General features: G+C 42.3%; 3 protein-coding genes across 3 annotated transcripts in view; 2 read left to right on the forward strand and 1 right to left on the reverse strand.

Annotated features, from left to right (window-relative positions):
* LOC119902428 (zinc finger protein 287-like) overlaps positions 1–1764 on the forward strand; it is a 38407-nt gene extending 36643 nt beyond the window's left edge. Inside the window, exon 3 of the mRNA XM_038718890.1 lies at positions 433–1764. Coding sequence (XP_038574818.1) covers positions 433–1251 — 819 coding nt within the window. The 3' untranslated portion in view covers positions 1252–1764. The remainder of the gene's footprint in view (positions 1–432) is intronic.
* LOC119896748 (NLR family CARD domain-containing protein 3-like) overlaps positions 1–17631 on the forward strand; it is a 172154-nt gene that overhangs the window by 93399 nt on the left and 61124 nt on the right. The window lies entirely within an intron of this gene.
* The window catches only part of LOC119916213 (NLR family CARD domain-containing protein 3-like), a 795320-nt gene continuing 786556 nt past the window's right edge, over positions 8868–17631 (reverse strand). Inside the window, 8 exon segments of the mRNA XM_038736183.1 lie at positions 8868–9683; positions 10244–10290; positions 12825–12998; positions 13327–13435; positions 13438–13499; positions 13588–15382; positions 15542–15770; positions 15929–16000. Coding sequence (XP_038592111.1) covers positions 9145–9683; positions 10244–10290; positions 12825–12998; positions 13327–13435; positions 13438–13499; positions 13588–15382; positions 15542–15770; positions 15929–16000 — 3027 coding nt within the window. The 3' untranslated portion in view covers positions 8868–9144.

A 17631-nucleotide genomic window follows, 5' to 3' on the forward strand; every position in this document is an offset into this window, starting at 1 on the left:
TTGCCAATGTCTTGAGTTTTTTTTTATTTTTTTACATTTACTCTGGTTGATTTCTGTTTTAACACAGGCATTCATCAAGCAAGTGCAACAACACAAAACAAAGCAGTATGACTTAATATAACTTAACAGCAAGAAGGCCAGCGACTCTTCTTGGTGAGTAAAGAAGAGATTCCCCCTGAGCAGCAGGAGTGCAGCCCCAATCCCCCACACATTATAGAAGAGTGGAGCTCCAGTCTGAACCAGAAGGACCCACCAGAGCACCCACACATTAAAAAGGAAAAGGAGGACCGCTTGATCAGTCAGAAGGGGCGGGAGCAACTTCAACGTCTGGAAGAGGCTAATTTCATCAAGTTCACTCCTGTCCCTGTGAAGAGTAAGTTAGATGAAGAGAAACCTCAGTCCTCACAGCTTCATCAAAGACTAACTGAGCAGATGGAAACAGAAGCTGATGGAGAGGACTGTGGAGGACCAGAACCAGCCAGGAACTCTGATGGAGATGGACATTTACAACCGGCTACTCATGACAAGACATCACACTCATCTGAAACTGAGACTGATGACAGTTGTGATTGGGAGGAGACCAGAGAACTTGAGTCAGGTTTAAACCCTCTGCAAAACAATGAAGTACCTGTAAGTGATCAGGAATATAGTACTGGAAAAACCTCTGAATGTGCTACAAGCTTTGGCCACGAAATATGTCTGCAGGAACACAATAGACTTCAAAAAACAGGAGAGGAGCCATTTAGTTCTTCTGTCTGGGGTAAAGGGTTCACACACAGGTCAGTTTTAACCAAACACTTAACAGGTCATACAAGAGAAAAACCTTTCAGCTGCTCAGTTTGTAAAAGAAGTTTCAGTAACAGAAGCAGTTTGTCCAAACATATAAGAATCCACACAGGGGAGAAACCATACAGTTGTTCTGTCTGTGGTAAAACATTTACACAAAAGTCACATCTCAAACAACACTTGACTGTCCACACAGGTGAGAAACCCTTCAGTTGTTCTGTCTGTGGTAGAAGATTTGCACAAAGCTCAACTTTGACCTCACACATAAGAGTTCATACAGGAGAAAAACACTTCAGCTGCTCAGTTTGTAAAAGAAGTTTCAGTAACAGAAGCAGTTTGTCCAAACACATGAGAATCCACACAGGGGATAAGCTGTTTAATTGCAGCATTTGTGATAAAACTTTCACTCAACCCGCTTATCTCAAAAACCAGAAGTGTGCTGGAGAGAGCAGCAGAAGTAAATGAAGCTTCAGAGATGCTTCAGTTTTTAGTTGTGACACATTATTTGGTGGTTTTCTGGGAAATGTGCTTTTTTGTATGTAATGTGTATTAAAATGTCGTATTCTGTCAGTTGTACAGCACTATGGTCAACTAGTGTTTTCAAATGTGATTTACAAACTAAATTCATTCACGGCGTCACTGCATTTTCATCCCGCAGAGACAGATTAAAATTTGTAGCATCACAAGGCATGCGTCCCACACTTTACCGACCCACTGCACCTTTAAGATTCTCTGGAGTTCCCAAAGAGAGAGTTGGAAAAGTCTTTGAGGCTTATATATGTGTGTTTCAGTCAAGTCTTTAGTCTTCGACAGCTCATGTGTAAGATTCACCCAGTTGCCTTTTAAAGCAGAGGTTCAGAGTTCCAGCCTGTTAAGTACGAGATAACAGAAAATCTTTTATACCTCTACTTATTAACTTTTATTGTTTGTTTTTTTGTTGTTGTTGTTTTTTTTAAGTAAACTTATCCTGCCCAGCAACCTGGTGTAGAGTATGATGAGCTGGATACCATATTGTGCCAGACAGATTTTACTTTAACAAGCGAGTATTAATATACTCCTTTGTCTGTATTATTATTAATTAATTATGTATTGATTTGTCACCAGCCGAACAGGGGGGCAGACATGGGGATGGGGGGAACAAACACCGCACAAACAGACATCACAGAGAAAGGACAACACCTGTAAGAGAACGGAGATGGGGGCTTGGGGCAGAGAAAAACAACAAACAAAAAATAGACAACCAGCCAAACAGCAGCAATTAACAGCTGACATAGGAAGACGACTAAGAGAAATGAAAACAAGAAACAATTAATATGCAACACAGCACAGCCATGAGAGCTGGAATAACAATTAATTTAAATAACTGGCAGAAAAGCATCAAGAATAATTCTACCAGGGACAACCTAAATTTGTTTGTGTATGTCTGTGTGGGTGAATGTGTCTGTATGTTTGTACATATGTGTTCGCATAAACCTGTTAAAGAATGTAGTTAGTGAGAGTGGGATGCCACAACTGTGCTGCACCGACTCCAGCGACAGGCAAGCAACCCCAAAATTTACTCCCAGACACCGCGACGTGAACGCGGAAGACCCCCGACCCAACGAAAAATGATCAAAAATCCAATACCGGCGGAATGCACAAAGCAGAACCCGCGGAAGAGCAGCGCCCGGACCGCCAAAACACCACGTAATCATCAACATTACATTTACTCATTTAGCTGACGCTTTTATCCAAAGTAACTTACAATTGCTATATAGAGGTGCTGGTCATATTATTAGAATATCATCAAAAAGTTGATTTATTTCAGTAAATTCCATTCAAAAAGTGAAACTTGTATAATGTATACATTCATTCCACACAGACTGATATATTTCAAGTGTTCATTCCTTTTAATTTTGATGATTATAACTGACAACTAATGAAAACCCCAAAATCAGTATCTCAGAAAATTAGACTATTGTGAAAAGGTTCAATATTGAAGACACCTGGTGCCACACTCTAATCAGCTAATTAACTCAAAACACCTGCAAAGGCCTTTAAATGGTCTCTAAATGTCCAAGCACATTAATAGAGAGGCGAAGGGAAGGAAAAGATGTGGTAGAAAAAAGTGTACAAGCAATAGGGATAACCGCACCCTGGAGAGGATTGTGAAACAAAACCCATTCAAAAATGTGGGGGAGATTCACAAAGAGTGGACTGCAGCTGGAGTCAGTGCTTCAAGAACCACCACGCACAGACGTATGCAAGACATGGGTTTCAGCTGTCGCATTCCTTGTTTCAAGCCACTCTTGAACAAAACACAGCGTCAGAAGCGTCTCGCCTGGGCTAACGACAAAAAGGACTGGACTGCTGCTGAGTGGTCCAAAGTTATGTTCTCTGATGAAAGTAAATTTTGCATTTCCTTTGGAAACCAAGGTCCCAGAGTCTGGAGGAAGAGAGGAGAGGAACAGAATCCACGTCTTTGAAGTCCAGTGTAAAGTTTCCACAGTCAGTGATGGTTTGGGGTGCCATGTCATCTGCTGGTGTTGGTCCACTGTGTTTTCTGAGGTCCAAGGTCAACGCAGCCGTCTACCAGGAAGTTTTAGAGCACTTTATGCTTCCTGCTGCTGACCAACTTTATGGAGATGCAGATTTCATTTTCCAACAGGACTTGACACCTGCACACAGTGCCAAAGCTACCAGTACCTGGTTTAAGGACCATGGTATCCCTGTTCTTAATTGGCCAGCAAACCCGCCTGACCTTAACCCTATAGAAAATCTATGGGGTATTGTGAAGAGGAAGATGCGATACGCCAGACCCAACAATGCAGAAGAGCTGAAGGCCACTATCAGAGCAACCTGGGCTCTCATAACACCTGAGCAGTGCCACAGACTGATGGACTCCATGCCACGCCGCATTGCTGCAGTAATTCAGGCAAAAGGAGCCCTAACTAAGTATTGAGTGCTGTACATGCTCATACTTTTCATGTTCATACTTTTCAGTTGGCCAACCTTTCTAAAAATCCTTTTTTTGTATTGGTCTCAAGTAATATTCTAATTTTCAGAGATCCTGAATTTGGGATTTTCATTAGTTGTCAGTTTTAATCATCACAATTAAATGAAATAAACATTTGAAATATATCAGTCTGTGTGTAATGAATGAATATAATATCCAAGTTTCACTTTTTGAATGGAATTACTGAAATAAATCAACTTTTTGATGATATTCTAATTATATGACCAGCACCTGTATGTTAGAGGTTGCACGCCTCTGGAGCAACGAAGGGTTAAGTGTCTTGCTCAGGGACACAATGGTGGATGGATCACAGTGGGAGATTGAACCCGGGTCTCACACCAAAGGCAGGCATCTTATCCATTGCGGCATCAACTATCAACATCAATGGGCAAGTGAGGACCCCAACCCGCACACTGAGTGAGCACGATGACACTCCGTGCCCGGCAGCCCCCTGTGTATCCTGTCTGCTAGGGAAAAGAGAGAGCGAGTGGTAGAACTTGCTGGCGAAAGTCAGGGGAGAAACACCAGCAGCAAGTCCAAGTCCATCAGCAATCATTACATCATAATAAACTTATTTAGCTAAACATCTTCCTCTTAATTTCCCATACATTCATAACCTTTTTTCCCTGTTCCTATGCAATAACAATGCCACAACAATTTTTATTAAAGATACTAATAGTGTTTTTGAGGTATAGAAGACCTTCAAGAAACTTCAGGATGACACCTGCCTCCTGGGTTTGAATAAGCAAGTCACCACTGCAGAACAAGACCATGAAACCTGAGCTGTGTTTTAAATATATTGTGCTATGATGAGAAGAATAATAACTAAACCACTTGTACTGAGCAAGGGAGTTAAAATGTTACTCTGCATTGAGTTTGCTGCCATTGTTAATTCTATTTAATTCTAAGTAAACAAGAGTTCTGAACAAGAGTTTTGAACCAGCACAAGCTGGAAGACCTGTTTGGAGGGCATTGCAATATTCGAGGCGAGAGATAACCATGACCTGTATGACAAGCTGAGTGGCATACTGAGTAAGGTAGGGCCTGATATTTCTTATGTTGTATTAGGGCTGGACAATTATTTCCATTTTAACCGTATTAGGCTACTGATAAATGCTTTGGTAATAAATACAGAAACTACAATGTGCTATTTTATTTTCGTTCACAGTCACATTTTAATTGAATTGTGCTTAACAAACGCATATACTGAAAGCGATGCCATTTCATTTGTGTATCTCTCTCTACAGAGATTTGTGATGCGACTGGCTGGCCTGCATTATCATCCAGGCAGAGCGCCTCTTCAACCCCTGTTCTTGGTAGGACACAGCCATGGACAGCTGCGAAAGGGAGAGTTAGCAACAAACCTCCACAACAACCGAAGCAGAATAGATTTTCACCACTATTGCATGACCCTGGATCTCCGTCTGATGACCTGGATAACATCCCGTCCTCACACAGAAGGATAAGGACTGAGAGTAAATCAGAAAGTAAAAGGCTACAGGGAAAGCTAACGACTGGGCCTCAAACTCTGATTGTGGATGACGCTGCTGTAAATGATGTAAGAAGCATGAGCAGTAAGAACACCAAAATACTCTGCTTTCCGAAGGATATGGTGTCTGACTTGGCAGAAAGAATCCTGCATATCGTGAACATCATAGCTGAACATCCTACTGTGAAAAACATCATACTGCACATCGGGACCAATGATGTTGTGAAGCAACAGTCTGAAGTGTTGAAAGAGGACTTTAATAATCTGTTGGTCAGCTCTTTGAATGCTGAGGTTTTTATCAGTGGCCCTATACCGCCAATCCAAAGAGGAGCTGAGAGATTCAGCAGACTGATGGCATTGAACATGTGGCTCTCAACGGCATGTACTGTCCATTCAGTGCATTTCATCGAAAACTTTTACTTTCTGTGGGACCGCAAACATATTTTTAAGGCAGATGGACTTCGCCTTAACAAGTCAGGAGTAAAATTGTTTAGCTCCAACCTGTTTTACTTTCTGCGTCACTCATCAGTTCCCTCTGCCAAGGACAAGAGACAAGAGGAATCTAAACAAGAAGAAGACATAACACAACACACCAGAAACCTTGAAGGAGAGCCTCCTCAGCCCCCGCCGGAAGAGATCTCTGATCACGGGAGACATCTGAGCCAAGAGGAAGAGCCTCCACCTCCCTCACTGAAAACCAACAGTGAGGATTCACCATCTTTACCCCACCAATCCCCATCCAGGTCACCCTTATCTCCAGACACCCTTTCTCCCCTATCCCCCCTGTTGGACTTCACTGATCACATGGAAGACCTGGTTAGAGCTGGGACCAAATTTACTCCCCGCACCTTCCCTCGCTCCACTCCCATTTTCTCTACCATAAACCCCCCTCACCATCCACCTCCACCACTGGTTCTAAGTCCTCCAGGTTTGACACATCTGTCAAAAGTACAGCGCCCAACCCGTCCTCCCGCTCCACAATGGCAAAAAAGCCCAGTAAGCTCTGTCTGATCCCGGCTACAAGAAAAATAGCACTCACGACTCTTCCCAGGACAACCAGTGTGCTGGTAGTCTTCTCCATCCCTGTCTTGATAGGTAACAGAAAAAGCACGGTGAATGTGTTAAGAAACAGGAAGCACTCAACATATCCTGCAAGTTTAGTATTAATTCCTCGTCAGCCGCAGCATGACGAAAAAAGTGGGCCAGAAAATGTTTTTAACACACTAAAATTAGCTTTGTTAAGCGTTAGGTCTTTGGCAGGAAAAACATTTTTAATCAATGATTCTATAATCACTCACAATCTTAATTTCATGTTTTTAACTGAAACTTGGTTGGACCAAGATAACAGTGCACCTGTCCTTATCGAGTCTACCCCTCCCAACTTCGGTTTTATGAGTGAAGCTAGAGTGCATAAGAGAGGAGGTGGAGTTGCCATTTTGTTAAATCACTCCCTCCAATGCAAAAGGATGTCTTATGGGAATTTTGCTTCTTTTTTGAATATGTGACTCTTCAGCTGAATTCGTCTTCTCGAGCTATTTTTCTAAATATCTACAGGCCCCCTAAATACTGTGCAAACTTTTTTGATGACTTTGGTGAACTGCTGTCTATAATCTGTATTGACTGTCTTTATTGTTGGTGATTTTAACATCCATGTTGACAACCCCCAGGACAGAAGGACTAAAGAACTGTGTTGTGTTCTTGATAATTATGGACTGACTCAACATGTGACGAGGCCCACGCACGTGTCTGTAGCCTCTGAACTTCTATCAGGGCCTGCAATGAATTTGCTTCCTTCTTCACAGACAAAATTCAAACAATTAGACAAGCAATCAGTGCCTCCATGTCAGTAACAGGATATGTCTTGTCCCTGTGTCCACTTAACCATAAAAACCTGGAGGACATAATACAACATCTGAAATTCTCCTCATGCTGCCTTGAAATTCTGACAAACAGGTTTTTTCAAAAATCTCCCATTTTTAAGTAAAATCACAGCTTAGTGCTTTCTTGGCACTAAATAACAGTTTTGATGTCTTCCAGTCAGGTTTTCGACCACACCACAGCACTGAGACAGCTCTTGTTAAGGTCTTCAATGACATTTAAACACAGACAGTGGCAGAATTTCAGTCTTAGTATTATTGGATCTCAGTGCTGCATTCGACACGGTCGACCACAACATATTACTAGACAGACTTGAAAACTGGGTTGGACTTTCTGGCACAGTATTAAAATGGTTTGAATCCTACTTAAAGGACAGGGACTGCTTTGTGTCTATAGGTAATTACACATCTGAGCTGACAAAAATGACATGTGGAGTTCCCCAAGGCTCCATTCTGGGACCTCTTTTGTTTAACATTTACATGCTTCCACTGGCTCAGATTATGAAAAACAACAAAATATGTTACCAAAATTATGCAGATGACACACAGATTTACACAACCATTTCACCAGGGGACTATATATCCCATACAGGCGCTGAGTAACTGTATTGAGCAGGTCAACAATTGGATGTGCCAGAATTTTCTTCAATTAAACAAGGATAAAACTGAAGTTATTGTTTTTGGAGCCAGGGAGGAACGATTGAAAGTCAGTGCTCGACTTCAATCTGTAATGTTAAGAACCACAAATCAAGCCAGAAATCTTGGTGTGGTCATGGACTCAGACCTGAATTTGAGGAGCCACATTAAGACAATTACAAAGTCAGCCTACTATCACCTGAAGAATATATCAAGGATTAAAGAACTTATGTCTCAACAGGACCTGGAAGAGCTTATCCATCCATTTATCTTCAGTCGACTCGACTACTGTAACAGTGTCCTTACAGGCTCCCTAAGAAATCCATCAGACAGCTGCAGCTGATTCAGAACGCTGCTGCTCGAGTCCTCACTAAGACCAAAAAGGTGGATCACATCACTCCAGTTCTGAGGTCTTTACATTGGCTTCCTGTATGTCAAAGAATTGATTTCAAAATCCTGCTGTTAGTTTATAAAGCACTAAATGGTTTAGACCAAAATACATTTCTGATCTTCTGCTTCGTTATGAAACATCCAGACCTCTCAGGTCGTCTGGGGCAGGTCTGCTTTTTGTCCCCTGTCTGTTTTTCGGCTCAGCTCCCTCTTCACCACAACGGCCGGTACAATGCCTACACTACGGCTGATGGTGCGCACAACGGCCTGTCCATCTCACGTGCCATTGTCACTCGTGAACAACATCCAGAGAAAATTAAACTATTACTTAACAGCTTAACTATGATGCACTTGTAGCTACATAACTTAACTGAGAAAAGTTTTTAATTTTTTTGTATTTTGTCAATATGAACAACATATTCATGTTCATATTCATATCATGCTTGCAACACTCAACAAAAGTTGGAACAGAGGCATGTTTACCATTGTGTTATCTTTCCTTTAATTGGCACTTTATAATCATTTGGGAAGTGAAGATACTGATTTTCACTGTTTTGTAATTGGAATTGTTTTTCCTAACCAACCCATAAAGCATTTTTATATGGACAATAGCATCAGAAAACATTTGGCCATTTATTGTATCTTCCAGCTGAATCATGTCAGTATTCCAGACCTGAGAAAAACAACATACACATTCACAGTAACACTCTGCTTTTATTGGAACAACAGCCAGAATTCAAAACAACACATGACAGAAGGTACAAGTCAACGGCATTTCACCATTTAATGATCAGAGCTTCCGTCTTTAAAGGGACTGGAAAAGGAAGACGTTTACAATGGAAATCTGTTCAATCACTTCGTGCAAAGTTAAGTCATTAATTTATTACAAGAACCTAAAAGATTTCTGTAACAGTGATCCTGTACACACTCAGCTATGGGAATGTTTCTCTAACATCACGAGACTCTCCCTCCTACAGAGAACACAGAGACAGTGAGGAACCAGACCTGTACCAGACTGCAAACCCAGGATAAAGAGGTTCAGTGAATGTGGTGTTGAAGGTGTGGAGGTGGATCAGTGTGGAGGAGACTCTGTAGAAGGACAGAGTGCCAGCAGGACAGTCCACATACACTGCTACTCTGTTAGAGGAGGAGGAGGAGGAGGAGGAGATGGATGTTCTTGTGTTATTGTGCCAGACAGAGTAACGACCATCAGAGCACGTCAGACTCCAGGACTGATCATTCCCTCCAAACCTGCAGTCATCACTGTCTCCTCTCCTTCTGATTCCTCTGTAACTCACTGATATATCAACTCTTCCTTTCCACTCAACCTCCCAATAACAGCGACCAGTCAAACCATTTCTACACAGCAGTTGTTCCCAGTAGTCAAACCTGTCTGGATGATCAGGATATGGCTGATCCTCCTCTTTCACATATGTCACCTTCCTATTGTTGTCAGACAGTTTGATCTTTCTGTGTACACTGTTTGTGTCGAGGGCGAGTTCACAGGAATCTGATGGAGAGAACGAGACACAATACATCTGCAGTTATTAATCTATAAATGTGTATTTTTGTGTATGTTAAAGATACTACATGTAACATTTTAGAACATCATCGTATATTGTGTTATGCTATATCATGAAACACAATATATACACAACTTTTGATTGTGTAATCAGAATTCTTTTTAATCTTTAAAGAAATGCAATCTGTCGTTTTAAATTTTTAATGGTGTCAATTTATGCATGTTAATCTTAAAAAAAACCACTCAGAATCTTGTGCCAGCCAGAATGTAAATCTGTTTTTTTTTTTTTTGAAGAGAATAGACTCTTTCTGCACCTATTTTTGACTGACTCCAGTATATTTTTGGACTTAAAATTACTGTCTATTTTGGCAGGATTTTTAAGGTTGTGAAGATGGATTTAAGGGTTTTAGCTGGCCTAGTCTGAACTTTTTCTTTATCACTATCATCATGACATCAGAGATTTGAATGAGTGATGTCACAGTCTGAAGATGGTTGAATTTATGCTGCTATTATACTGTTATTATGAATCAAATGAAAAACACTCTTACATTTCCTCAGACCTGGTCTCAACCATTGGACTCCACCAGGCTCCAACCTAAAAGAAGGAGGGGGGTCAAACCAGCACATCCTCTTTCAGCATCAAACATGGACACTACATTCCTGTGTATGTATTTTTTTCTACGGCTCATTATTTTCAGTTCTCATTCATTCTAATGTCATTATACTACTTACCTGTCTAACAGGTATGAATCAGACTATACACAGTTATTTTAAAAAAAAAGCTTCTCGGCACGGCTTTCTGCTGTTCTTCCTTGGGGCAGGGTACAGCTTTCCCCGGGACATGCGGTCTGGGGTCCTTGGGGGGTCACGGCGTGCCCTGGCTTCTGGGGGGTGGGTTGATCCGGTTGTGGTTTGGAGGGCTGCGGTGGGATTGTAGGGCGACTGTCGATGCATCTTGATGCCTTGTGCTTTTTCCCTGGGCAGGGTCTCTGAATGGCTGTTGGGCATTTAGTTTGTACATTGGAGTCCGGGGGAGGCATTTCCTCGTTGGCTTGGAGGGACCTGTTTGCGTCCCTGTTTTGCTTCGTTGGCCTCGGATCCATGCTTCCCCATTTCTCTGTCCGCCAGTTGTTGGACCCCTCTGGATACTGAGGTATATAGTTAGTTTTCGGGATGTGCAGTGTGGGTGCGGTGCAGGGCTGTGCTCCGGTTTGTTCTGGGCTTGTGCCTGGAGTTCTCGGCCCTTGACGGGTGGGTGAGTTGGTGGTGGCATGCAGCTGAGCTGGTTGATTTTGCCTCGTTGCTGGTTTGGCTGGTGTTGCACGGCGGCCGGGGGGCGTGCTGGGCAATGCTCGCGCAGTGTGCGCGTTGGGCTCGTCACTTGTGCATTGGTGTTGATGATTGCGTGGCATTTTGGTTGTTCGCTGCGTGGCGGTCATCTGGGAGTCTTTGTTTTTTTGATTGATTTATTCTTTTTCTTTCTCCCACCCCTATTGGCTACTGGGGTTCTTGCCTGCCTGTTGCTGGGGTAGGTGTGGCACAGTCGTGGCATCCCACTCTCACTAACAACTACATTCTTTAACAGGCTTATGCGCACACACATGTACACACACACATACAGACACATTCACTCACACTCACACAGACACACACAGTCTCACACATAGACACAAACAAATTTAGGTTGTCCCTGGTAGAATTATTCCTGATGCTTTTCTTTTAGTTACTTATTTAAATTAATTATTATTCCAGCTCTCGTGGCTGTGCTGTGTTGCTTATTTAGTGTGCTGGACTGTTTCTTGTTTTCATTTTTCTTTTAGTTGTCATACTATGTCAGCTGTTTATTGCTGCTGTTTGGCTGGTTGTCTTTTACTATTATTATTATTTTTATTGTTTGTTTTTGTTTGTTTGTTGTTGTTTTTCTCCTCCCCAAGCCCCCCTCTCTGTTCTATTGCAGGTTTCGTTGCTTTCTGCAATTGGTGTTTCCCACAGCTTTTCCCTGTTGTCCCCACCTTCCATCCCCCTTCTCTTACAAGTCTTGTGCCTTTCTCTGTGCTGTCTGTTTGTGCCCCCCCCCCCCCATCCCCGTGTCTGCCCCCCTGTCCGGCCCGGTGACAAATCTATACATAATTAAATAAATAATAAAACAGACAAAGGAGTATATTAAAACTCTCTTGTTAAAGTAAAATCTGGCACAATATGGTATCCAGGTCATCATACTCTATACCAGGCTGCTGGGCAAGACAGGTTAAAAAAAAAAAAATAATAATAGTATAAAATTTATGAAGCAGAATGTTAGAGATTTTTCATGGCTCAGCTGCAATGAGGTTGTAAAAATCCGGGAAAATAAACAGTGAAGCATATAGTTAGTGATTGCTGCTCGTTTGTCTAGTGTTGTCTTGGTTCTGGTCAGATAACTCCTAGAAATGAACTTTAGGTACATTTCTTCATTTACTGTTGTAAAACTCCTTTTGTGAAGTTGTAAACTTAAAGCTTGGGTGGGCAATGTTGGACAACTAGCAAGGGACAGCTAGATTTTGAAAGTTTTGAACTGAAAAAAATCATCCTCCCTTCAGGCATCTTTCCAAAGGTATTTTACCACCTAGACCCCATTTTTTCATGTTTTGTGTCTAAATGACTAATGGGGACAATATCCTTTTAAAATCCAGTACTGAGCGAGTGTGCTGCAGCTTTCCGTTAATAGCGCACCACCAATCCATATGTCCACTGAAAGCGCTTGTTTTTGCCACAGATCATATTGTTTTGCACCCCAACAGGTTTGTGGCATCCAACAGCAATACTGATCCAATTTTTTTTTAAATATGGCTAGGATTGGCCATTGCCATTTTTATTTTTGATAGATCTGTTCTCAATTCATATGAACATTTGACCAGACTAGAAGGTCCACCGTTATGTGAAAATGATTGATGGCCTGTTTTCATTTGTCTTTCCACAATAAATAAAGAACATTGTGCCACTTTGTTTCATGAACTGTTGGATCAGACAGTCAGCCTTTGTTAGCTTGGTGTGTCAGTGAACATGACCCAGGCTAACAGTGTCACAAAGTAAATGTTCGCAGCTCTTCCTCCTCTATCATATTGACTGTGACTGCTGCAGGCCTCTTCATACCTGAGTGTGTCCAGTCTCCAGTGTGGATCCTCCAGTCCAGCACACAGCAGCTTCATTTCTGAGTCTCCTGGATGATTGTAGCTCAGGTCCAGGTCTCTCAGGTGGGAGGGGTTGGAGCTCAGAGCTGAGGCCAGAGAAGCACAGCCTTCCTCTGTGATCAGACAGCCTGACAGCCTGCAAACATACAAAACAACACACATAGCAGATCATCTGAGGGTGCGGTAGCAGTTTTGATTCCAGGGGAGCAATATTCAGTGTGAACATAAACTGATTAAGAGTTTTAACACTTAAATCCCTAAAAAATACAAATAATTATAATCCTCATATAAGACATATAGATGATCATTTATTCACTCACTCATTGTCAACCCCTTACCCTGGGTTACAGGGCCGCAGAGGGCTGGAGCCTCTCCCAGCTGACATTTAGTGAAAGGCGCATATAGATTATAGTTTATTTAAATATCTCAAGTCATTCAAGACAAAAAAAATAACTTGATCTTACCTGAGTCTTTCCAGTTTACAATGTGGACTCTCCAGTCCAGAAGCAAACAGCTTCACTCCTGAGGCCTGGAGGTTGTTGTTACTTAGGTCCAGCTCTTTCAGATTGGAGACTGGGAGCTGAGAACTGAAGACAGAGCTTCACAGCTTCTCTCTGAGAGGTTACAGCCACTCAATCTGAATGGAGAATTTACAGTTAAAACTCAATTTGTAATAGTTGTGTATCTAAAATATTTTCAGTATATGCAAGTATCTATGTGCATACAGAGCTTTCTTGGAGGCTTTGACCACTGGCAGCAGCCTCAGAAGAGCCTCCTCTGAAGCAGAGAATTTCTTCAGGTCAAACACGTCCAGATCTTTTTCTGATGACAGTAAGATGAAGACCAGAGCTGACCACTGAGCAGGAGAGAGTTTATCTGTGGAGAGACTTCCTGAACTCAGGGACTGTTGGATCTGCTCCACTAGAGAACGGTCATTCAGTTCATTCAGACAGTGGAACAGATTGATGCTTCTTTCTGGACAGGAGTTCTCCTCAATTCTCTCCTTCATATACTGGCCTGTATCCCAATTGGTCTGTGAGCATCTTTCTGTCTGTGTCAGCAGTCCCTTTAAGAAATCCTGATTGGTCCGCAGTGAAAGTCCCAGGAGGAAGCGAAGGAACAAGTCCAGGTGTCCATTTGGACTCTGCAAGGCCTGGTCCACAGCACTCTGGTATAACTGTTTCACAGCAGTTTCATCACTTCTTGTTTCAGACTTCTGTGAGGTTGGTTGTTCTTCTGCCAGTAGATTGACACCAGAGTTGATGAAGGTCAGATGGACATGAAGAGCAGCCAGAAACTCCTGAACACTCAGATGGACGAAGCAGAACACCTTGTCCTGGTACAGCCCTCTCTCCTCTTTAAAGATCTGTGTGAACACTCCTGAGTACACTGAGGCTGCTCTGATATCGATGCCACACTCTGTCAGGTCTGATTCATAGAAGATCAGGTTGCCTTTCTGCAGCTGCTCAAAAGCCAGTTTTCCCAGAGACTCAATCATCTTCCTGCTCTCTGGACTCCAGGTTGGATCCGTCTCAGCTCCTCCATTATACTTTACATTATTCACTTTGGACTGAACCACCAGGAAGTGGATGTACATCTCAGTCAGGGTCTTGGGCAGCTCTCCTCCCTCTCTGGTCTTCAACACCTCCTCCAGAACTGTAGCAGTGATCCAGCAGAAGACTGGGATGTGGCACATGATGTGGAGGCTTCGTGATGTCTTGATGTGGGAGATGATCTGCGGCCTGCTCTTATCTCTGAATCTCTTCCTGAAGTACTCCTCCTTCTGTGGTTCATTGAACCCTCTGATCTCTGTCACCATGTCAACACACCCAGGAGGGATCTGATTGGCTGCTGCAGGTCGTGTGGTTATCCAGAGGCGAGCAGAGCGAAGCAGGTTCCCCCTGATGAGGTTTGTCAGCAGCACATCCACTGAGGTGGACTTTGTAACATCAGTCAGGACCTCATTGTTGTGGAAGTCCAGAGGAAGTCGACACTCATCCAGACCGTCAAAGATGAACACAACCTGGAACTCTTCAAACCTGCAGATTCCTGCTTCTTTGCTTTCAGGAAAGAAGTGATGAACAAGTTCCACCAAGCTGTACTTTTTCTCTTTCAGCACATTCAGCTCTCTGAAAGTGAATGGAAATATGAACTGTATGTCCTGGTTGGCTTCGTCTTCAGCCCAGTCCAGAGTGAACTTCTGTGTTAAGACTGTTTTCCCAATGCCAGCCACTCCCTTTGTCATCACTGTTCTGATTGGTTCATCTCTTCCAGGTGAGTTTAAAGATGTCTTTTGTCTGATTGTTGTTTCTGGTCTGTCTGGTTTCCTGGATGTTTCAATCTGTCTGACCTCATGTTCATCATTGACCTTTGCAGTCCCTCCCTCTGTGATGTAGAGCTTTGTGTAGATCTGGTTCAGAGGAGTCTGGTTTCCTGCTTTAGCAATCCCCTCAAACACACACTGGAACTTCTTCTTCAGGTTGGATTTGAGTTTAGGCTGACACACTTGAGCAGGAGGTCCTGAATGAATACAAAATAAATCAGTAAGGTATTTATAACATACATTATGACAATTTACTCCCCTAAAGAATGCATATTTAAACATATTTCCTCAATCTCTAGAACCATCAGTAAATGTCCCGTTTATCCAGCAGGTTAAATCTGTTCAAATCCTCTTACTGCTCTGCAGACGCTCAGCCAGCTCCTCCTGCTTCATTCTCCTCAGGAAGTGCAGTGTGATCTTCAGAAATGCTTCTCTGCTGCTCCTCCTCTGCTCTTCTTCCTCACCATCCAACACCTCCTCATCCTCCTTCTTACTCTCTGAGCATTCTGGGTCATCTGAACTCAGAACCTTCTTGATTTTCTTTAGTTCATTCTTTACAAAAATGACAATGTTCTCCTCCAGCAGCTGGAACAGAAAATTATATGAAGGACACAATTAACTTAAAATCATGGACCAAACATCAGAACCATGTTGGACAGACTGACAATCCACTGGTCTAAAAAGTGCAGCATGGAAGTTATTGTGAACAGAATATATGGAAAGGTTGTTGTACATGTACAGACCATAAATATGTAGTCCATGTGTGTTTGATGCTGCTGGGCAGACTGACCACTGGGAACCTCTGAGCTCTCCTGGTCAAATCTGTTGAGGAATTATGAAGAATTAGCTCAAATTATGTCTGTCCTCACAGAGACAAACACAAGGTAAATTATATTTGGTTTTCAGGTTAAGTCTCTTCAACACCAACACACAGCTCACACAAGCTCACTGGATGCTATCTTTCCAGTACAAGGATTAGTTAGTGCTTCGCAGTAAACCTGTAGCAGGTAAAGTGAGAACCACTTCAGGAAACCTAAGAGAAAATTATAGAATACTGTTTCAAACCAAAGCTGAGGGTGATTTGACAACAAAAAGCATGAAAAAATTAAAGCTAGAATGTTCTTCTCTGGGATATATGTAATCAAACAGGTACAGCTGTTATTCATGAAGTTGATGTGGTTTTTAATTTGATACTTTTGCGTTGATACGTGTGCATTTCTTCTGTTCTTTGTTTAACCAATCTACCAACAGGAAAGTGGACAACAATTAGCTTGTTTTACACGCAACAAATTTTAGACGTTTGGTAGAGGTAAAGACTACCTTCTCTTTAGCTTCTGCAGCATGTAGTTAGCCTGATGTGACGATCCATGATGCAGCTGTCAGGTCTTTTCTACCTTTTTGAATACTAACTTTTTATGTGGACATTTTGCTCTGGTGGTGTGGTTGTATTCCCTTCAGACAGTCTGACAGATGCAGAACCTTTTTGGGACTGTACTGGATGAGAGAACATGCGCACTGCCCTCTTTCGGAGGTGGAAAATGGAAACTGCAAACACTTGTGATCAGACATAAATCTCACCACTAATCCACACAAATTAACTTCAGCAACACGGATAAAGTGCAGCTCACTTAGTGGTTTTCAGTCTTATTATTCAGCCTTTTTTCATTCCCAGGGCATCTAATAGCATTTTGAATAAGGAGGTGGTTGTGGTGGATGTGGGAGCCATAAACCGGACTTTCACCCAGGGGACCCAGAAGTTTGTTTCCCATGTGAAACAAAATGTCAACATTTATTTTATTTTAAGTAACAATAAAGTAAGTAATATAATTATTATAACCCACTAGTTTTATTCTTTGAGTCTAGGTTTAAGTCTAACCGGACATTGCATATGTATTATTTCTAACTTGACCGCAGAGCAACACCACCAAGGGGTGTTGACCAAGTGTCCATATGTGACGAGATGGGAGTATGAACGAGTTGTTTATACTCATGTAGTCATCAGATAACAGAATGTGTGGGAAGAAAGTGTTAAACTGGAGTCAACAGCTGAAGACAGGGTATACTGGGCATCTTTTGGATGTGAAAATATAAATATATGTGAAAAAGAAAGCTGGTGAAAATAAACAGGTTTAATAAAACATGAATTAGTAATATTTTGATGTTATTAACAGTTCACCGTTTTGCAGCAAAGGATTGTCCTTTAAAATTAATGATGCGATCAGTTGACCAGTCGCTCTTGAAGGACACACAGCTGGGCTCAGGTCCAGGTCCAGGTCCAGCAGAGTCTGGTCCCTGCTGCTGCTCTGGGCTTCAACACAACACACACAGAGCTTTGAGAGTGAATAATGATGGTGGAGTGATTTGAGTCCTGGACAGTTAGAGATCCTCATCTCACCTCTGAGCTTTGGTCTGGCTGTCATGTTCCCCACACAGAGTGCTTTTAGAG

This window comes from Micropterus salmoides, unplaced genomic scaffold (genome assembly GCF_014851395.1).
Source record: "Micropterus salmoides isolate LMB-PRFRI ecotype aquatic unplaced genomic scaffold, ASM1485139v1 Ms_hic_scaffold_1, whole genome shotgun sequence".
NCBI classification, from domain to species: Eukaryota; Metazoa; Chordata; class Actinopteri; order Centrarchiformes; family Centrarchidae; genus Micropterus; species Micropterus salmoides.